Source organism: Peromyscus leucopus, chromosome 5 (assembly GCF_004664715.2).
Source record: "Peromyscus leucopus breed LL Stock chromosome 5, UCI_PerLeu_2.1, whole genome shotgun sequence".
In the NCBI taxonomy this organism is placed as follows: Eukaryota; Metazoa; Chordata; class Mammalia; order Rodentia; family Cricetidae; genus Peromyscus; species Peromyscus leucopus.
This window is the reverse complement of record NC_051067.1, coordinates 114021765-114044226: the sequence shown is the minus strand read 5'-3', so window position 1 is coordinate 114044226 and position 22462 is coordinate 114021765. Positions and strand designations below refer to the sequence as shown.

General features: G+C 40.3%; 1 protein-coding gene across 2 annotated transcripts in view; it reads left to right on the top strand.

The window, feature by feature from the left end:
* Cfdp1 (craniofacial development protein 1) overlaps nucleotides 1-22462 on the top strand; it is a 97501-nt gene that overhangs the window by 11799 nt on the left and 63240 nt on the right. For both annotated transcript variants that reach the window (XM_028892750.2, XM_028892749.2), the window contains exons 3-5: nucleotides 1371-1572; nucleotides 2721-2848; nucleotides 13027-13146. In XM_028892750.2, the coding sequence (XP_028748583.1) occupies nucleotides 1371-1572; nucleotides 2721-2848; nucleotides 13027-13146 (450 nt within the window). The remainder of the gene's footprint in view (nucleotides 1-1370; nucleotides 1573-2720; nucleotides 2849-13026; nucleotides 13147-22462) is intronic.

The following is a 22462-nucleotide window of genomic DNA, read 5'->3' as shown; positions in this document are numbered from 1 at the left end:
TTTTAGAAGTAAAAAAGTGTTTAGCACATACGTGTATAGAACCCCATTTCTGAACAGATTAATCTCATGAGGTGATCTTGGGTATTTTCTTTTTATCTGTTTTTAGTTGTTGGGTTTTTATTTATTTTTTTATTTTGTTTGCCATTTTGTTTTGTTTTGTTTTGGAGACAGGTTCTCACATTGTAGTTTGGCTGGTCTGGAACTCACTACGTAGACCAACCTGGCCTCCAACTCACAGGAAAATTCAAGCGTTTGCTTCCTTGAGTGCTCAGATTAAAGGCGTGCACCACCATGCCTGCCTCAGGTGTTTCCTTAGTGAGAATAATAGTCTTGGCATACTAAATTTAAGTTTCAAGTGAGCTCACTGCTCCCCTGTATTAAGAAGAAGGGGAGTAATAAAGAGACAATGCTTACCGAAGAGTTCACACACACAGTGTATACAGTGCATGTCATGAGAGCCCTTCAGTTGCTTTCCAGGCATAGCACATTTGCATGGCAGGTAAGGCCTGGATTTTAAATTTTCATTAACTGTTCCTTCAGGATGTAGTTAAACTTTGTAAGTACTACTAGACTCAATGTGTTTTATTCTTTAAATAAGAATTCCAGCTATTCAAATTATAGACTGTGAAGATTATTAGAAATATGTTTAAAATAGAATTTTAAAAACCCTGACAATACTGGGATACTGATTTATTGTTTCTGAACTTCAAAGAGTAACATGCCAAGAATTTGGAAACACTGAGAAAATTGTGGGTATTTTTTTCACTGTATGGTATAATTCTAAATTGTACTATTGTTGATAAATAAATATTCTTAAAAAAATTAGTTGTGCTGTGGTGGCACATGCCTTTAATCCTAGCACTCCAGAGGCAGGTAGATCTTGTGAGTTCAAGGCCAACCTAGTCTACAGAGGAAGTTCCAGGACAACCAGGGCTGCTATACAGAGAAACCTTATTTTGAAAAACAATCAAAAAAATTAAGTCAGGACTAGAGAGTTGGCTGAGAGGTTAAAAACAGTTTCTACTCTAGCAGAGGACCTGGGTTCAGTTATCATCGTGTACATGGAGGCTTGCAACTGCCTGTAACCTTAGTTCCAGGGGATTTGACACCCTCTTTTGGCCTCCACAGGCTCTGTGTGCATGTGGTGCACATACATGAACTCAGGAACACACACATACACATTATGTAAGTGAATAAATACTTTCAAACAATTAAATCTCAGTTCACCTGCTCTGTCTCCTATTGTGTTATTAGTAATCACAGATTTAAACTTTCAAGTGTGTAAGGTGAGCTAAGGGTTGAGGAAAGGGAATGAATAATTTTGCATTCTGTCTTGTCTTGTCTTTTTCTGGGTGGCTGTTGGTGATTAGAAAGAGAAAACAAAGTGGCCTCTTGTTAGAAGACGAGGACGACAAGGAAGAATCTGGAGGTAGTAGTAGTGGAGAAGATGAAGAGGAGCAAGGAGGCCTTGGGTCCGAGAATGCAAGGAAAAAGAAGGAAGATGAACTGTGGGCCAGCTTCCTTAATGATGTGGGACCAAAGTCAAAAGCAGCTCCAAGTTCACAAGTTAAGGTAAGTTGAGAGAGATTGATTGGATAGAGACCTCTCCAGAAACACCCTCAGTTCCCCAGCAGCTTCCTATTTTTTTAATTTACAAACTGGCTGAGATTTGAATTTCAAAGCAAAAAGCAAACCTGATGTCTTTTGATACTGACTTTACTAAGTGGAAAGCAAAGCATTCCTTAGCAGCAGGGGAAATGAGCTGTTTCAATCAGATATATTGTCAGTAGACCTTTAGAAACCCTTTAAAGATTATTTGTTGAGCTGGAGAGATGGCTCTGTGCTTAAAAGCACTTAATGCTCTTCCAAGGGACCTGAGTTCAGTTCTCAGCACCCATGTCAGGTAGTTGACAAATGCCTGTAACTCTGGCTCTAGGGTATTTAATGTCCTCTTCTGGCCTCCAAAGGTAGGTACTTTAATGTGGCTTGGGTGCTAAGAACTGTGCTTGGGTCCTCTGCAAAAATTCTTTTTCTTTTTCTTTTTTCTTTGGTTTTTTTGAGACAAGAGTCTCACTGTGTAGCCCTAGCTGGCCTGGAACTCACTATATAGACCAGACTGACTTCAAACTAGCAGAGATCCTCAAGTCTCTGCTTCCAAAGTGCTGGGGTTAAAGATGTGAACTACCACCACCCTGCCTCTGCAAAAACTCTAACTGCTGAGTCATCTTTCCAACCTCTCCAATAAGCCTGTTTTATTTTATTTTATGTGGACAGGTAATTTGCTTGCATGTGTATCTTTGCACCCCATACATGTAGTGTCCATGGTTGCCAGAAGAGGGCATCAGATTTTTTTGGAACTGGAGTTATAGGTGGTTGTGAGCCACATTATGAGTTCTGAAAATTAACCTGGAATTTAATGCTCTTAACAATTGAGCCATCTCCAGGTCCTCTAGTAATTTTTAACTGATTGGAAATGAACCACGGCAGAGCAACCCTAAGCAGCATGTTCAAACAGTTCTTTTAGTCTTATACCTTGATGAAACTGATTGATATACTTATTTTTGAGACAGAGTCTCACTGTGTAGCCCTAGCTGGCCTGGAACTCACTATGTAGATCAGACTGGTTTCAAACTAGCAGAGATCCTCAAGTCTCTTCTTCCTGAGTGCTGCACTTAAATATGTATGTTACTACAGGCCTGATTCCATTTCTTACCCTTTAGGCAGCAGAGGAGACGGAAGAGACTAGTTCAAATAAACTGTTGGCGAAAGCAGATGAGCTGGAGAAACCTAAAGAATCAGAAAAAGTGAAAATTACCAAGGTGTTTGACTTCGCTGGTGAAGAAGTGAGGTAAGAGGTTTTCCATGGGTTTGAAACTAGTGCTTTTACAAGGTGGTGTTTTGTTTTTGTTTTTATGGTTTTTCAACACAGGGTTTCTCTGTGTAGCCCTGGATGTCCTAGAACTCATTCTGTAGACCAGGCTAACCTCAAACTCTCAGAGATCTGCTGTGGGATAATGTTCTTATACACTGTAAAGATTTGTCACTCCTATTGGTTTAATAAAACACTGATTGGCCAGTAGCCAGGCAGGAAGTTTAGATGGGCAACCAGACTAGGAGAATTCTGAGAAGAGGAAGGGCAGAGTCAGGAGTCACCAGCCAGATGCAGAGGAAGCAAGATGAGAATGCAGTGCTCAGAAAAGGTACCAAGCCACATGACTAAACATAGATAAGAATTATGGGTTGATTTAAATGTAAGAGCTAGTTAGTAATAAGCCTGAGCTACTGGCTGAGCATTTATAAATAATATTAAGCCTCTTAGTCAACTATTTAAGAAACAACTGCTGGGTATTTGGGAACAAACTTCTACCTACAGAGATCCACCTGCTTCTGCCTCCCAAGTGCTGGGATTAAAGGCATGTGCCACTACCACCTAGCGAGTCCTCAGATTCTTAAGTCCCATATATTAAATTACATAGTGTCGGCATATAACCTATGTACAACCTCTTCTGTACATTAAATATACTTAATAAAATGTAAATGCCATAAAAGTAGCACAGTGTGTGGGGACTAGTGCCAAGAAAAATATATGTACATGCTCTTTGCAGATAGATTTTCTTCCCCTAAATGTTTTCTGTCCATATTTGGTTGATTTATGGTATATAACCCATTAACACACAGTATTGCCTGTTTTTATCCAGTGAAAATACATTTTGGAAAGTGAAGTTTTATATTTTCAGTTTTATAAATAGTACAGAGCACAACTTTTAAAATTTTCTTTAGATTGGTTCTCACTGTGGCCCAAACTGTCCTGGAGTCACTTTGTGGTCCTAGGTGGCTAAAGTTACAATATTCCATCTTCCTCAACTTCTGGAGTGCTGAGACTGCATGAATGAGCTCCTGTGCCCAACAATGCTTATTGTATTTATTTTTAATTATATTATGTGTGTGGGTCTTTTGCATGTGTGTAAGTCTGTGTACCGTGTACATGCCTGGTGCCTGAAGAGGTAAGAAGAGGGTGTCAGTTCTCCTGGAACTAGAGTTGCCAATGGTTGTGAGCCATGTAGGTGCTAGGAATCGAGTTCAGGTCCTCTGGAAGAGCAGTCAATGCTTTTAACTTCTGAGCCATCTCTCTAGTACCAAATTCACTCATTTAAAACTCTTCCTCGACAACATTTTCTTTTGTGAAATGCACTTAAGGCAGAGGTGCAAGAATAATATTACAGTGAATACTCACCTAGTTCACATTCTGTCGTTCAGATTCACCACTGTTCAGTGCTGTGTGTCTTTATGTGTGGGTGTGGAGGCCAGAGGACAGCTTGTGGCCATTGGCTCTCTTTGTACCCTGGGGTCCTGGGAATTGAATCAGTTTGCTAGGCTTGGCAGACCTCGATACAAGTGATCTCTGCTCTTCATAATGTAATGATTCTAATGGCTAAGTATGAATAATGCATACATCCAACAGGTATCTCCATGCTCATAGTTACTGTACCTCTTGTCTCCCCCCATTCTCATTTATTTATTTATTTATTTATTTATTTATTTATTTTTCTGTTAGCTTGATACAGTACAAATTCTTATCTTAAGAGTGAAATGTTTCATTGAGGCTTGCCCAGTGATTGGGTAAAACCAAAACTTAATATAAGCCACAGTCATCCTAGGGTCCCCCCTGCTATATAACCTCCTTGGTTCTGTGGGTTGCAGTCTGATTGTTCTTTGCTTTATGTCTAGAATCCACTTATGAGTGAGTACATACCATGTTTGTCTTTCTGAGTCTGAGTTACCTCACTCAGGATGGTATTTTCTAGTTCCATCCATTTGCCTGCAAATTTCATGCTGTCATTGTTTTTCTCTGCTGAGTAGTACTCCATTGTGTATATGTACCACATTTTCTTAATCCATTCTTCAGTTGATGGGCATCTAGGTTGTTTCCAGGTTCTAGCTATTTCAATTAATGCTACTGTGAACATAGTTGAGCATGTATCTTTGTGGTATGATTAAGCATTCCTTGGGTATATGCCCAACAGTGGTATGGCTGGGTATTGAGGTAGATCGATTCCCAATTTTCTGAGAAACCGCCATACTGATTTCCACAGTGGTTGTACAAGTTTGCATTCCCACCAACAGTGGAAGAGTGTTCCCTTTGCTCCGCATCCTCTCCAACATTGACTGTCATTGGTGTTTTTGATCTTAGCCATTCTGAAAGGGGTGAGGTGGTATCTCAGAGTTGTTTTGATTTGCATTTCTCTGATGATTAAGGATGTTGAGCATTTCTTGAGATGTCTTTCAGCCATTTGTGATTCTTCTTTTGAGAATTCTCTGTTTAGCTCTTTAGCCCATTTTTAAATTGGATTGTTCAGTATTTTGATGTCTAGTTTCTTGAGTTCTTTAATTTGGAGATCAATCCTCTGTCAGATGTGGGGTTGGTGAAAGTCTTTTCCCATTCTGTAGGCTGTCTTTTTGTCTTATTGACCATGTCTTCTGCCCTACAAAAGCTTCTCAGTTTCAAGAGGTCCCATTTATTAATTGTTGTGCTCAGTGTCTGTGCTGCTGGTGGTATATTTAGGAAGTGATCTCCTGTGCCAATGTGGTCAAGAGTACTTCCTACTTTCTCTTCTATTAAGTTTAGTGTAACTGGATTTATGTTGAGGTCTTTGATCCACTTGGACTTGAGTTTTGTGCATGGTGACAGACATGGATCTATTTGCAGTCTTTTACATATTGACGTCCAGTTATGCCAGCACCATTTGTTGAAGATACTTTCTTTTTTCCATTTGGCTTCTTTGTCAAAAATCAGGTGTTCATATGTGCATGGATTAATGTTAGGGTCTTCAATTCGATTCCATTGGTCTGTATGTCGGTTTTTATACCAGTACCAAGTTGTTTTTATTACTATAGCTCTAAAGTAGAGCTTGATGTTAGGGATAGTGATGCCTCCAGAGATTGCTTTATTATACAGGATTCTTTTAGCTATCCTGGGTCTTTTGTTTTTCCATATGAAGTTGATGTACCTCTTGTCTTAAGCTAGTAAGAGATGGCTTTTGGTTTTAAAGATTTTCTCATTTTTCACCAATAGCAGTTTTGCAGCCCGTATTTTGAGTAGGTCTATGCATGGGGCTTTTAGGCCCAGTTATTCCAATGATACTCTTTCTAGTTGTTCTTACACCGTCAAGATTAAATAGTGGGTTTGGTCTTTTAAGAGTCCAGACATATGCCAGGTGGTGGTGACTTATGCCTTTAAACCAGCACTCAGGAGGCAGAGGTAAGTGGATTTCTGTGAGTTCGAGGCCAGCCTGCTCTACAGAGTGAGTTTCAGGACAGCCAAGGCTACACAGAGAAACCCTGTCTCGGAAAACAAAACAACAACAAAAAAGTTCAGACCATTTGTATTGGAGAACACGCTTCAATTTGGATTATTGCTTTGCCCTGTATGTTTAGTTTCTAGTTAATCACCTTAGAATCACCAGTGGTTCTCAACCTTCCTAATGCTGCGGCCCTTTAATACAGTTCCTCATGTTGAGGTGGCCCCAACCGTAAATTTACTTCCATTGCTACTTCATGACTGTAAGTTTGCTACTGTTATGAATTATAACATAAATATATGTGTTTTCTAGTGGTCTTAGGTGATCCCTAAAGGGGTCACGACCCACAAGTTGAGAGCTGCTGCCCTAGACAAAACTACTACACTGGCAGTCCTAGCTCTCCCAGGAGCCCAGTGTGAGTTGGAGACTTAAAGGACGTGGGCAGCGTCTGTCAGACCTCTCCATTGTAAGACACCCTCAGTCATTAGTCACTTTGGGGTCAGTCACATAATTACTAATGGTGTACATTAGTGATGTATTTTGCCTCCAGAAATCATACTGCAGTTATCCAATAGGGAGTGGCAGAATATTGACAGTAAACCATTAACATTTAGGAAACTTTGGACACAGCAGGCCATTTGCAATAAGCTTACAGCAGTTGTGACAACATGCACAGGACCTGCATGATATCATCCAGACAAAATCCCAGCATGTGGAGGTGGGTCACAGAGTTGAGCTCCTGGCTAAGAAGCTGTTGATGGCTGCCGAGAGAGGCAGAGTCGGTTTTCTTCAAGGATGTGCCCCTGAGAGACTGTCCATTTACAGGTGATTCCCTATATCCAAGCACATACTATCAGCTCTAAGTAGACTCAGTGGGTTTAAAAAAAAAAGAAAAGAAAAACAAACATAGGAAGTTGGTGCTAGATAGTGGTAGAAGGGTAAGGAAGGAATTGGAAGAGAGGGAGTGGGGGGTGAACTTAGTCAAAACACAGTATTTGCCTGTATGAAATTCTCAAACACTAAGAAGTTAGTATTAATATACCATAGAAAACATAAATTAAAAACAAAATTAGAGGCAGAGTTGAGAGCCAGTGAGGTCTACAGAGCAAGTTTCAGCTAGGACAACATGGTAAGAGTATGTCTCAAAGCCTGTGTTGGCTTGGATCACTTCCCACATGTAATGTAGAATATCTACGGGAAGGTCTACATAGAGAACAAAGTCAGCTGAATAACCATTGCTTTGAGAAATCAGTACATTTCTGATCAAATTATGAATTTCATAAAGTTTTTTTATAAACATTATTTAATATTTTCCTGTTTCTTTTTTGAGATGAACTTCTGATTCTCCTACCTGTTGCTTCCCAAGTAAGTGCTGGGAGTACAGTCATGTGCAACCACTCTTGACTTTTTTGTTTGTTTTTTGAGACAGGGTCTCTCTGTACAGCCCTGGCTGTCCTGGAACTCGCTATGTAGACCAGGCTGGCCTCAAACTCAGAGATCCCACTGTCTCTGCCTCCTAAGTACTGGGATCAAAGGAGTGTGCTCTAACTCTTCACTCTTGAAAGCAAATAAATGGCAGTTGTAAATGTTGCTGAGTACTCAGGAGCCTGCCATTTGTACCATTTGTCAGAAGAGGGCAGCACTGTGTCTCCTGTCAAAAAATAAAACAGGATAAGAGCACTTTCTCTACATTAATTGCACACTCTCATACATAGGCATTTATTTATACTTAACAGTAATACATGCTATTTTAAAAAATTATATATTATAGAAATATATAACAGAACAAGTGAGTGTCCTCTCAAACTCCTTTTCCGTACAGAATATGAAAGCTTGTTGAAATCTGCTGTGGTGATATACTCCTGTAATCCCAGCACTTGGGAAGTGGAAGCAGGAAGATCAAGGTCAACCTGGGATGAATATATAGTTGCTTATATACATGTTTAATATGTATACATTATATATATATATTTATATAACTTTTTTTTTTTTTTTTTTTTTTTTGGTTTTTTGGTTTTTCGAGACAGGGTTTCTCTGTGTAGCTTTGAGCCTTTCCTGGAACTCACTTGGTAGCCCAGGCTGGCCTCAAACTCAGAGATCCGCCTGGCTCTGGGCATGCGCCACCACTGCCCAGCTATGTAACATGTATTTAAACCTGTTAATAATTGCCATGTTGGTAAAACTTTGTTTACTTTGTTTTTGTTTTTCAAGACAGAGTTTCTTTGTGCAGCCTTGGCTGTCCTGGAACTTTGCTCTTTGAACCAGGCTGGCCTTGAACTCAGAGATCCACTTGAGTTCTGGGATTTAAAGGTGTGTGCCACCATGACCCAACTATTAGCAAAACTTTCTTTTAAAAACATAAGGTACACCAGGCAGAGGTGGCGCACGCCTTTAATCCCAGCACTCAGGAGGCAGAGGCAGGTGGATCTCTGTAAGTTCAAGGCTAGCCTGGTCTACAGAGCAAGATCCAAGACAGGCACCAAAACTACACAGAAAAACCCTGTCTCGAAAAAAACTAAAAAAGATAAATAAAAATAAGTAAATAAATAAAACATAAGTTGCTATAAGGAACTTTCTTGAAGGATCTTAGGAGATTTGAACTTTAACTGACAACTCAGACACAAATTTGGTGTTTGGGTTTGAGCACAACGTTTAATCTCTTGACATCATTGTTTTGTTTTTCCTTTTTGTCTTTGTATCAAGTTAAGGGCATCACTGCATCTTTAAGAAATGTGGAGTAGCCGGGCTGTGGTGGTCCACGCCTTTAACCCAGCATTTGGGAGGCAAAAACAGGTGGATCTCTGAGTTCAAGGCCGGCCTGGGTTACAGAGCTCATTCCTGTTCAGCCAAGGCTACACAGAGAAACCCTGTCTCAAAGAACCAAACCAAACCAAAAAAAAAAAAAAAAAAAGGAAAGAAATGTGGAAGAGCTGGTGGGAGAAATTTCTAATTGAAGAATGAGGTAGTGTTAGCATGAAGTTAGTCTCTTAGTTTCTCTAACTTATTATAATGGTAAAATTTTGGATTTGGCTGTTTTGTTTGTTTTTCCTCCATGAAAACTATGTAATTTTTTAAGCCTTGGGGAAAGGAGGAAAATGATCATTCTTACCCTCCTCAATGGCATAGCCAGCTGACCCTGTGAGCTCAGACTTTCCTAAATGATTCACCTTTTGGAAAAGTCCAGTCATGGAAAAGTTCTGTCCAAATAAAGACTTTTCAGGAAGTTGAGTGAGTGAAAATGAAGTTAAAATGGAATTTTTGCTAAAAACAAATAGATTAATTATTGCTAATATTAGGCATTTTCCTGTCAGGAGTCCTTCTCGTGTATAAGATGATTGTAAGTTAACCAGTCTCCTACTTAGAAGTAGTGTGATCGCTAAATCCTTCACTGTTTCTTAGCAGCGAGGTTACTCTTTGGCACTTCAGGAGGCTGAGCACAAGTAGAGAGCCAGCTGGGACCATACAGAGACCTCTCCTGAAAAACAAAATGGCAGAAAGAGTGGTATTGTTTAAGGATGTTTTCAGCAGAGAGTAATCTGCTATTACTTTGTGTCAGCCATCAAATTCCTTAGAAATATCCCAGTTTATATAATGTGTTTTCTGGTGGGCATGGATAGACTCTGGCACAAGAAATTAAGAAGGGCATTCCCAAGGGTTCTGTTTTCCCCATGCCTACTCTGTGACACTATGGCATGGGTTGTCATGTCGCTTTTGTAGTTTGGCTGTCTTGCTGGACTGTGAGTTTTTGATGGCAGAAGCCGTATTGTGTTTCTTTATATGTCTAATATTTAACAATGTCAGCATTTGGAATGCTTTCCAGAAAATGTTTACTTAAGTGTGTATCAGTCTTGTCGGCCCTGTAGTAAAACAGGAACAACACAACTAAACATAAGCTACATGGTTGGCACTTACCTCTCCTTGTTCCTTAGGCCACTTGTTCTTCATATCATAGCGTTCCAGAATTTCAGCTCTGTGCTTTGACGTGGATCCTCTAAAGTTGGCTGTGTCAATCAAGTGTTCTGTGGCCCTTTGTTGAAACTCCTCCTTCAATTCTAGACTTTCTTTTGTTGTATTTTCCCCTTTTCTGAAATGTGTATTGTTTGAACTCGGACGAGGCTCTACTGTGTTTGGGCAACAAGTTGTGCTTCAGTAGCACACATAGTAAAGTGTCTATTTCTTAGTACATTATGGGGTGGGTAGCACTTAGGTCTGTCACTCAGCCCTCTGGAATATACAGCCTTTCTGGGTGGCTTTTCGTTTAATTCTTCTAATTTCAGGATGGGATTCATTCTTCATTCCTGTCCCTCTGTGGTTTTCATTTTCTCTAAGTGTTGTGGATCCCTCAGGATTAGCAGTGGTAGGGTATAGCCTGTGTTTTGAGGTAAAAAAGGTTAGTTGTGCCGGGCGGTGGTGGCGCACGCCTTTAATCCCAGCACTCGGGAGGTAGAGGCAGGCCTGGGCTACAGAGCGAGTTCCAGGATAGGCTCCAAAGCTACACAGAGAATCCCTGTCTTGAAAAACAAAACAAAACAAAAAATAATAATAATAATAAAAGAAAAAAAAAAGGTCAGTTGTTCCTAATGCAAGCTTTCGGCTGGTTGTGGCAGCCTGCACCTCTCTCCCACCTTTGAAAGTCCCTGAAAGTTAAGTTGAACAAGCCTTTCTAAGGTTCTGTGACATAGTGTGGCTTTCTTGCTGTTATCCATTCCACATGGCTGTAAATTTAGGAGATCAGAGAAAAAAACCAAAACCAGTTGCTACTTAGATATTTGCTACTTTTTTTTTTTTTGAGTCAATCTCATGTAGCTGAGGATGACTTTGAACTCCTGATCTCCTGCTCAACTGTCCCATTGTGAAGCTATTACAGGCATGTACACCATGGCCCTCTTCTTTACTTTCTGAAAAATTAATATCTTTTTCTGTTTTACCTCTTCTACTAATGTTGTATAGTTTTAGTTACATTTGTTTCACTATTAGTAGACTTTGATAGTAAGTGGACAATAAAGCATACTTTTAATTCTTCATTAATCACATTAATTTTCTGTAGATTTACTCAAGACAAGGGACTATTTTGAATCCAGTATTTTGGGATCTTCATTAAGTCCAATATTTTGATGCAGGTTTATTTTGGGTATTGATTTAGCAGTATGACAAATCACCCTAAAATTTATTGGCTTGCATAAAACAGCCAACTGTTCTGTTACAATTTCTCATAGTTCCAGGGGTCTCTAAGGCCAAGTAGGTGGTTGTTGCTCAGGCTCTCTTGTGTACTTGTAATCAGACAGTGGTTGGGACCATCATAAAGATCATTTACTTCCCGTTCTGATGCTTAAGGACTTGGCTATCTTGGGGCTAGGAATGATTCTTTAGACATCTGTGTCTGTGTGGTCTTTCCATGTGATCTCTGCTGCAGAGTAGCTTTAGGCTAGGAGTTCTGAAGATATATTCCCAAGGGAGAAAGCCCTTAGAAGGCCTATAGAGCCACTTACACAGAACCCCTTGAGTGAGATAGCCATTAAGGGGCTTGCTTAGGTTCTGGAAGAGCAGGTTTGGAATATGCCATCTGTTGCAGAATTTTCACTCAATTGCCGTGTAGTCTCTGGATGGTTGAGTAAGGAGCATGACCCATTAGATTTCAGGTTTAATACTTAGGAAGGTAAATGAGCTTCCCGTTGGTATATTAGTGCTATAGAGCAAACCTCCCCAGCCTCAGCTGTAACAGCAAATGGTAAGCAGTGGAGTGTTGCTGGTGTGTTCCTGTATTGCCTGGAACTGCTTGTCTCATCTTAGCTCCAAGCTTAACTTGGTGCCACTTACATACATAACACACAGTGTTAAATACAGCAGCGAGGTAGCCCTTCACTAGAAAATTTATCCTGGAAGGTGGTAGAGACTTGTATACCCTCATAGATGGAGTTTATAGGGTTTATTCTATAATTTTTGGGCAGTCTTTGTTTGAATATTTATAATGCACTGACTATAATTTTGGACCTGCCTACTGGTAGATTGGAATTTAAACAAAATTCCCCAAATGTTTTTGTTGCTCTAGCATGTCAAAGCATGCACTACATAGTTCTCCTTTTCTCTTTACCTGGAAGAGGAGACATCTTAAGTATCCTTATTTTATCCTTTAGAACTCAGTTTTATCTGATGCAGTTTCCCAAATTTGAAATTGGATAGTACTGTGTTACATTCTGCTACTCCCTGAGTAGTTGTGATTTGCCCAGTTTTAGGAAGTTGTGTTTCGTCTTTGGTTTTAGGTGTAGAGCAGGAAGGAGCCTTCTGCAGACTATTTCCAGCAGTTTGCTTTTCTTCTTGACATGGTGGATGGCAGTGCTCTTGTCCCTGTGTCCCATCTCTCCATCCCACCTTTCACTGGCCCTTCGAGTCTTCATATCGATACGTTAGGTGAGGAGTAGTGCAGGAGTCTCTGTGGCCGTCACGTGAGTCACCAAGTGAGCTGAGACTCAGGAGTGAAGCGGAGTCTTCACACTGACAGATGTAACGGAGCAGACTTGGATGACGTTTCACTACTGGTTGTGTCATTAGTTAGCATCATTAGTCTGGGAAAGCATCGCTTGGTGGGACTGTTAGAGGGACTTTGATCAAGTGGCTGGGATTGATTGGAGACTCAGCAGTGAGTGTGCTCCCAGTTTTCCTTTCTGTCCTTTGCTGCACTTTGACTTCTTGGCCCACTTGTAAATTGATGTCTCTTTCCGTGAAACAGGGTGACTAAGGAAGTAGATGCTTCGTCCAAGGAAGCCAAGTCTTTCCTCAAGCAAACTGAGAAAGAAAACCCTCAGGCTGTCGCCACTTCAGCAGCACCACCACTCCCTGCGGGGTCGGGGTGAGTATGTGCATCTGTCCCAGGGGTCTTGGCACACTCGGGAAACTTCTGTGCAAGACCCTGTTTCTAAGGCAGTGGTCACCACTCCTGTTCTGAGGTAGGGAAAGAAACTTCTGCGCTGCCTTGTTGCAAGTTTTTACCCAGATAGAGTTTGCTAGAAAAAAAATTAGCTATGTTACTTATTTAATAATCCAGCTTGAAAGAAGGTAACCACAAAGCTAAACATATAAATTGTATAACTAGAAAATAATAATTTTTGCATGACAATGTTAGCAGTTCATCTGAACTTTTTTTTTTTTTTTTTGGAGTTTTCGAGACAGGGTTTCTCTGTGTAGCTTTGGAGCCTATCCTAGAACTCACTCTGTAGACCAGGCTGGCCTCGAACTCACAGAGATCCGCCTGCCTCTTCATCAGAACTTTTAATGAATGTTTGAATTGAGTGCTTAGTTCCACCTCCCACCCCCCTTTGCCTTTGAGGACAAAGGAACATAAATAAGAAAGTCGAGTGGGCACGGGGATTTACACCTGCAGTTCCAGCTGCTGGGATAGGTGGAGGTGGACCACTTGAGCCCAGGATTTAAGGCTAGTGTCGGTATCGGAGTGAGCCTCTGTCTCAGAGAAAGCAGGCAAAAATGATCAAAAGAAAGAGACTCGGATAGTTTACTCCTTTTGTGCGTTCCATGCTTTGGTTATTTTCAGCTGAAGCCTGAAGTTCTTTCTCTTTGAAAAAGCAAAGTTCCTGTCTTCTTAGCATATATAAGAAGTAAATAAGAGAAACCCAGGGCTGTAGGCCTCATCACATGGGCATCCCTAACTAGCCAGCTATCCCCTGCAATAGAGAGTTCTGGTAGACCAGGCTCCTACACTGGCTCCTCTGACTGTCCAGATGAGGACTGCCACCTCATTAATGTACCCACCTTTGCTGTAAACAGGAAGTTGTTGGTTTTTTCTTGTTTTTGAGACAGTCCTACTATATAGCCCTGGCTTTGCCTGGAGCTAACTCTGTAGACCAGGCTGGTCCCAAACTCACCAAGATCTGCCTGCCTCTGCCTCCTGAATGCTGGGATTAAAGGTGTATATCATCACTATGCCTGGCAAACAGGAACATTTTATTTTACATTTTTTTCTCCCACTAAAAATTCATCCAATTTTCCTATCAAACTGTGTAGGCAAATCTTCATCTTTTTAGCTCCAACTCTGAGTAATATTGTTACAGTGTTATATCCTCTAGGGTGCACTTACCTAGAGTAGAATCTCAGATAGGTTTACATGCAAGTCAGTTATGTGAGAAGTGATGTCAGGGAGACCCCTCTCAGATAATACTAACCACCTTTCCTGTTATCTTTAATAGTACTGTTGCTATGGAAGGTTCTGGCTAAACAGACTCTTGTTAAAGGCAGCTGAGGTGATTGGATATCAGCATAGGACAGTCTCTTTAAATTGACTGAGAGGGATTCCTCCTAAACCTGAGCTAGATAGTCCTGGCATAGACAAGAGTCAGTGTCAAGACTTGGTTGAGAAATGGCTGGAAGGAGTCTGACTAGAGTTCATTAAGGAGGGAGGAGTCTTCCTGAGGCTGTGGACAGGAAAGCTACCGGGACACAGGGCAGCTGAGAGAAGGAGCCGTTGCTGGCAGCTGTTCTAGAGAAACATTTTTAGTAGATTAATAACCCACTGACTCTCTTAAAAAAGAGTAAAATGAAATCTGTCGAAATCCTTTCTTTGAAAGCTATAATGGAATATATCAGAGTATAAGAATATATTCTAAGTATCTGAGTAAAAGTGCATGAATATGGGACTTCTAATTACCTATGGTACAGTATTATGCCTTCAATTTCTGATAAGTTGCACGGCCTTCAAGGGTGATCTGCTTGTTTTTCTGACCTGTGTCTTAGAAAACTTTTACAGTTATAACTGCTTGGAATGCCAAAGGAAGTCATCTGCTTTGGGATTCGGACTCATTTTATCAGTGAAAACATTAGAATCTGCAACAGATACCACTTAAGTATAGAAGGTCTTTTCAAGGGAGGAATTTGCAGGAGTCATCTAATATATAAAAAGAAAAGTGATACAGTAAAATGTTTTCCATGGCCTTTTTTTTCCTCCCCACTTTGGGAGCTGCTTCAGTTTATAGAAATTGTGTATTTCCCTTTTCTCTAAACAGATTTAAGCAACACAGGAAAACCAGTGCAGAAGACTAAAACATCCTGCCCCACATCTCTCAGTAACAAATAAGGACAGATGCCGAGGAGCCAATGTTTGTAACTGAAAATGCATTTCCTCCACATGTTTAAAATAGCATGCAGCTTAGGCTATAAAAAGTCAGAGTTTGTGTGTTGGGGATGGAATAAGCCCTCTTCTAATTAGAGGCCAGAATCAGGCTGTTACATTTGATAGAGGAAAGTACAATGCTTATTTAGTGTGTCTAAATTCCCATGGCTTCATCATCCAGGCCTCTTGATCTCTCTTCCTCTGCACACTGAATTTTTGCTTCATCTAGCTCTACTAGCTGGTGCCTGGCAGGCTTCAGCCCCACGTTTGTTCTTTCTTCCACATTTATCACTCCATTAGTCTCATCAGAACTTAACAATCCTTGCTATAAGCACAGAGTTATTTTTATTGAGTTACTACTTTAAGCTGTAGCCTTATAGATTGGGAACAAACTAAGGTGATAAAATATAAGGTTGAAAGATACGATTTTTCCCTTGTGGTTTTGTCTTGTTCTTGATTTTTGGACATAGAAAAAGGCTTTATTGTTGAATCTCAGACAAGTTCCTGGTGGCATCAGTTTAAGCAGTGTTTGTCCCAAAGACAGAAAAGATAGGATTTGTTATAGAGCCATAAGAAGATTATGGCTCAAATTGATAAGCTGGGTATGATGACTGTAATCCTAGTACCCAGCAGTGAAGGCAGTAGGACCAGGAGTTAAATGCCAGCCTTGAGTACATAGTGAGTCTGTGGTCCATCTGGACTGCTTGAGACTGTCTCTGAAAACCAACAGTAAGACCTGTTCAGGTGCTTTGTCAGTGTTGGTGGCCTTGACTGTCCCAGGAACCTAACCTTTGAGAATAGTTTTTCTGTCTGAACAGTTGACAGTTGACCTTTCCTAAATTAACAGAAATCAGACATAGCCGCAATGTTGGGAGGAAATGTTTCAATTAGACTCTCTGGTTGCCGTGTTTTGTTGTTTTGTTGTTTGGTTATGTTCATATTTTCTCTCTCCAGTGATATGTTTACAGTTGAATGTATATTAAAAGCTTGCATACACACCAAAGCCAAGTCCTTTGAGTGGTTCAGGCACAGAAGTAAGACCTCCAGCTAGATCCCAACAGAAATAAATGTCTGGGATGTCGTGAGTAAAAATTTATTGGTAATTGTTGTAATTAAAAATAGAGGCCAGACGGCACACACATTTAATCCCAGCACTTGGGAGGCAGAGGCTAGCCTGGTCTACAGAGTGAGTTCCAGGACAACTAGGACTGTTACACAGAGAAATTTTGTCTGGGGCGGGAATAGAGGAAAGTAGATATTCCAGCAAACATGACCTGACAGTATGGGAGATCGAAGCGATTTTCTATAATGAACAGTGCTTTGTTCATTTAGTAATGTATATTGGATGATTTTTCGGTTGTTTGTTTTGTGGGTGCCTTTTGGTTTTTTGAGACAGGGTTTCTCTGTGTAGCTTTGCGCCCTTTCCTGGAACTCACTTGGTAGCCCAGGCTGGCCTCGAACTCACAGAGATCCGCCTGCCTCTGCCTCCCAGTGTGTGCCACCACCGCCCGGCTTGTGGGTGCCATTTGTTGTTGTTGTTTTTTTGCTTTGTGAGATGGGGTTTCTTTGTATAACCATCCTGGCTGTCCTGGAACTCACTCTATAGACCAGGCTGGCCTCCTCACAGAGATCCACCTGCTTCTACTTCCCCTGTGCTGGGATTAAAGGCGTGGGCCACTACTGGCTGTTTGTTGGTTTGTTTTTGTTTTTTCGAGACAGGGTTTCTCTGTGTAGCTTTGGAACTTGTTTGTTTATTTTTTTATTTTTATTTTTTTTTTTTTGGAGTTTTTTTTTTTTTTTTTTTTTTTAAGATTTATTTATTTATTTATTATGTATACAGCATATGTGACTGCAGGCCAGAAGAGGGCACCAGATCTCATTACAGATGGTTGTGAGCCACCATGTGGTTGCTGGGAATTGAACTCAGGACCTCTGGAAGAGCAGTCAGTGCTCTTAACCGCTGAGCCATCTCTCCAGCCCTTGTTTGTTTATTTTTAATACAGGGTCTTACTATATAGCTAGGCTGGCCTCAAGCTTGTGATCCTCTTGCCTCAACTTTTTGAGTGCAGGGATTATAGGTGTATGCTACCAAATCTGGCCCAAAACAAACGAAAAGCAACCAAAAAATACTTTGATGAGATTAAATGTGATGCTATGTAATTTATCAATTTGAATTATACCATTCATTGGTTTCTAGCAAACTCACAGGGTATATTCATAGTAATGGGCAACTGCAATTGGTTTTTGTCACCTACACTGGACAGTGTAGAAACACTGGACCTATTACTCGTCACTCTCCCATGTTCATGCTCAACCTCACTCGTGGACTTTCTGGGTCTAGGTTTGATTATTTTGGGCATTTCATGAGTGGAATTCCAATATTTGCTTTTTTTTTTTTTCCTTTTTAAGACTTTTTTATGTATTTTATGTGTATGAGTATTTGCCTGTATGTATGTCTGCACTATGTGTGTGCCTGTGGGAGCCAGGGTGTTAGATCCCATGGAACTAGAGTTAAAAGTGATGGTGAACTTCCATGTGGGTGCTAGGAACAGAACCTGGGTCCTTTGCAAGAGCATTAAGTCCTCTTAAACCCTGAGGTACCTCCCCAGCCCTTGTGTCTGGCTTCTTTGACTTAACAGAATTATCTTCAGGGTTCATCCATGTTACAGCATTTATGTATACTTTATTCTTTTTTATACCCTTTGTGGAATAATATAATTATAAGACTATACTACCTTTTGTTTATGTATATGCTAATTAGTGGATTTAGGATGACTTTTACGTTTGGCTACTGTAAATGCTTCTGTGGACATTCATGTACAAACTTGAGTGTTATTGGGTGTTTTCATTGCCCTAGGGTATATCCCTACAAGGATTTGTGGGTTAGACAGTAGCTAGACAGTAAGTAGCTCTTTAATTTTTGAAAATTTACTATCTGCGTATGGAGTTTCACCTGCATGTGTGTCTGTGTACCATGTATGTTGCCTGATGTCCACAGAGGCCAGAAGATGTCACATCCCTTAGAGCTGGAGTTAGAGATGGTTGTGAACCACCATGTAAGTTCTGGGAACTGAAGCTGGGTCCCCTGCAATTTAACCACTGAGCTATCTCTCTAGTCTCTTTAAGGTACTTTTAAACTGTTCTAAAAATAAACCTCTAGCTAGGTAGGTGTGGTGACTTGGGAGGCAGAGGCAAGAAGATAGATTGCTGCTAGTTTGATGCCAGCTTGATCCACATAACAAGTCCTAGGCAAGCCAGGGATATTAGCAAACCCTGTCTCAAAAAATAATATAACAACAAAAGCTCTGCAGATGAAGTCATCAAAAAATAAGATTAGCGTGCTGGAGAGTGTATTATAACCCATTGTTGTTATATTCTTACAGTCTCAGCTGTGCCACACTTCTGGTGTGAAAAAAAGTGAAGTACTTTAGATCCTTTTGCACGTGTAGAACAGGCACTTGCAATTATTATACTAGCAGAATTGACTCAGGATAATGGTGGGAATGGATTTGTGAACAGGGAGATGAAGACCTTCATTTAAAAAGAACATTGTGATGCTCTAGGAATGAGTCCAAGTACCCTGGTTAGTTACAGCTGTGATCATTGAGCATGCACTAGAGGGCAGATTAATCCTAGGAAAGCAAGCTCTCAGATGTTTGAAGCATTCCTAAGACTGTGTATGGTGCTGTACATTTTTCTTTTGTCTATTTAGATTAGTCTGTTGAGATTTCTTTGTTCTGTGCAGTTTCTAGATACATTAAATTGTTTTAACTCTATTTTGTTTGGAAAATGATTTACTCCTCTCATTTTTATGATATGCAGTTTTATTTATGGAGGTGTTTGGTTGTTAAATACAAATAAAGATGAGCTGACAGGTGGCATAACCACTAAAGGTGTTTGTTCCCAATATCCTGATGAGATTCCCACAAGTTGTCCAGTAGCCTCTGTACACATGATGTGGTACTCATGACCTTCTTCTCCTCCTCCCCAAACAAAAATAAATAAATGTAAAAAACGTTCAGGTTAAAAACCTTGAATTTTATAAAGAAAGAAATTTAGGAACTGCGTTATTAATATTGATCCTTTCAAAATGCTGTATGCTGCTGTCTTAGGCACTTGTGTGTGGAAGTTACTATCTGTTCCAGTGTCCATCATAAAGAATGCCATTCATTTGGAGCGTGGCTATATGTTCTGATCAAGGTTCTGATAAAAGATTCCTAGTACTATTTTGTGGATAGCTATGATTATATAGCAAGATTCATATTACATATTAAATTTTTTATTTCAAGTAGGAATTTTTCCTCCAGGAGATGCTTGAGCCGCTGTGTTCTAATTATTTTGGTTGGGGATTGAAAATCAGGCTGGCCTGAAGTCTACATTTGCTGTATCTAGTTCCATGGGCCTGAGTTCTTGCCAAAGCCCTACTATTCAAGCAAACCCATTGTAAATGTAAGATGAAATAATTTAAAACTTTGAAAAATAGATGAGCTAGAAAAACCTAAAGAAACAGAAAAGTGAGAAAATGACAGGTTCTAAGCATCTGTCTTTTGACCTAGTGAACATGAATGTTAGGACCATAAAAACAGTTTGATTATTAGCTGCATTTGAACGTGACACCATGTCAGCAGTTGCTGACTGAGAATGAATGGGAAACCCATGCCTTGCTATGCCTTCTGCTTTAGATGGAGAGCTCTTCCTTCACTCCAGCTGTGGAAGTGTGGAGGAAGAGAAAGGATTTTTCCCCATAGCCAGAAGTTTGAGGAAAGTATCTTTTTTGTTTGTTTGTTTGGTTGGTTGGTTGTTTTGATTTTTCAAGACAGGGTTTCTCTGTGTAGTTTTGGTGCCTGTCCTGGAACTCGCTCTGTAGACCAGGCTGGCCTCGAACTCACAGAGATCTGCCTGGTTCTGCTTCCTGAGTGCTGGGATTAAAGGCGAGCACCACCACCTCCGCCCAGCTGAGGAAAGTATCTTTATTATGTTAATTATTGGGCACTATGGTGTCCATCCCAGGGTCATTCAAATTCATGGCCCCTCCCTCCCTTCTCATGAGCCCTTTGTAGTGAGCCCTAATGTTAAGAAGCTTGCCAAAAGCCTCTTTCCAATCCAGCAGCTGACCTGCACAGCCCTACTTCGTGTTCAGGGGCAAGGGAAGTGTACTGCACACTGGGCCCAGACCTCAAGAGTTCTTCTTCATCTGCTCCCTATCCTGTACCCAATCCAGTAAGTTCTTTTAATTGTATCTTTGATGGGTCTCTAAATATTCTTATCCTCTGTTCCATCCCACCCACTCCTTCCTTCATCATAGTGACCTATTTTATCCCCACTTCCATAACCTTTTTAAAACATCTGTCTGTAGGCTATTTTAAAGTCTTCCCAAAGGCTTGAACTGTTGTAATCGTTTCCTAAGTCTACTTAAAACCCACAGGTTCTCTTCCTGTATCCATCCAGCGTGCCACTACCAGGATAATTAGGCAGCGGCTCAGTTCAAATTATATTACTTGCCCAAAAATTTACTCTTGTTAGTTAGATTCTTTAGCCTTCATGTTAAGGAAATCCATCCTTTATCTCTAGCCAGTTTTTCTTTTTTTTTCTAAGTTACACTGTGTGGTAGCCAGAAGGGACTCATTCCCTTTAGTCTACGCTATTGTCTTTCAGCTTTGGTGTAGATTTGTTGATTTCTTCAGTCTGAGTTGGTGACTTTTATCTGGCCTGGGAAATTCTCTGGCACTCTGACTATCGCATCTTTTGCATTCTCTCTCCTGGAGCTCCCGTGAGGCAAGTCAGCTTCCTCCTGTCCTTGTGTCATTTAACTTCTCTTTGATGTCGTCCACCTCATGATTTCTGAACTGCCTCTTGGTTGTTTCCGGTGTGTGTGTCTTCACTTCTTCCTTAACACTGTCCAGTCTGCTTAAATCTGAGCATTGCCTTTGATTTCAGTGCTAAGTTTTGAGTTTTCCCGTTTTTTGTTTTGGGTTTTTTTTTGTTTTGTTTTGTTTTTTAGAAATCCCTGTTTGCTTTGTTTTCAGATTTGCTTTTTCATGGGATCTTATTCTGTTTGTTTGTTTTTTGTTTGTGACAGGGTTTCTCTATGTAGCCCTAACTGTCCCAGAAATCACTCTGTAGTCCAGACTGGCCTCAAACTCCTAGAGATCTGCCTGCCTCTGCTTCCTGAGTGCTGGGATTAAAGGTGTGTGCTACAAAGCGTGGCTAGGATATGTGTGTAATCATTTAATTCCTTTATAACTTCTAGCTGAAGGTTTTTTACTGGAAGGAAGTTCTTAGGTTCTAAAGCTATTCTGTTTGTTCTCTTATGATGGTGCTCTTTTAAGGCTAGGAGTTAAACTGTATTTTTCAAAATAGGTATGAATTTATGTTTCTTTGATGCCCTGGTTTGAGCTTTGGCTTAGGCTAATTTTGAATGTAAATGTATGGTTTGGAATCCCTGGAACACTGTAGTTAGGATTATAGTCTTGAATCCCAAATCCATATGAGTTTTCTCAGAAGAGACACGTCTTCCTATCTGCCTCTACCCTGAACAGAGATGCGCTCTTGTGTGCTCTTCGTAACACCAAGACAAGTCCTGTTTTGATTTGGTTTACCAAACCCAGGCCCGGAAGTTATTAAAACCACCTCTCAGCCCTCTTGGTCATTCTATTAGGTCATGTGCACTATTGTGGTTTTTCACTTCCTCCTTTAAGTCTAGCTGTCTAGAGGTTCCCTTTCCTTTTTGTAAATTTTTAAAATAGTGATATCCTTTGTCTAGTATTTCTACGTTATGTGGCAAATATTTAGTTTATCTTAAACATTCATCACAGATACCCTGTTGCTGTTTTTCATGTTTCTGAGCATCTTATTTAGGTTTTTGTTGCTGTGATAAATATCATGACCAAAAACATCTTGGTGAGGAAAAGATTTATCTTCTTTTTTTTTAAGCATCTTTTTTTTTAAAAAAGATTTTTTTATTTATTATGTATAGTGTTCTGCTTGCATGTGTCCCTGTAGGCCAGAAGAGGGCACCAGATCTCATTATAGGTGGTTGTGAGCC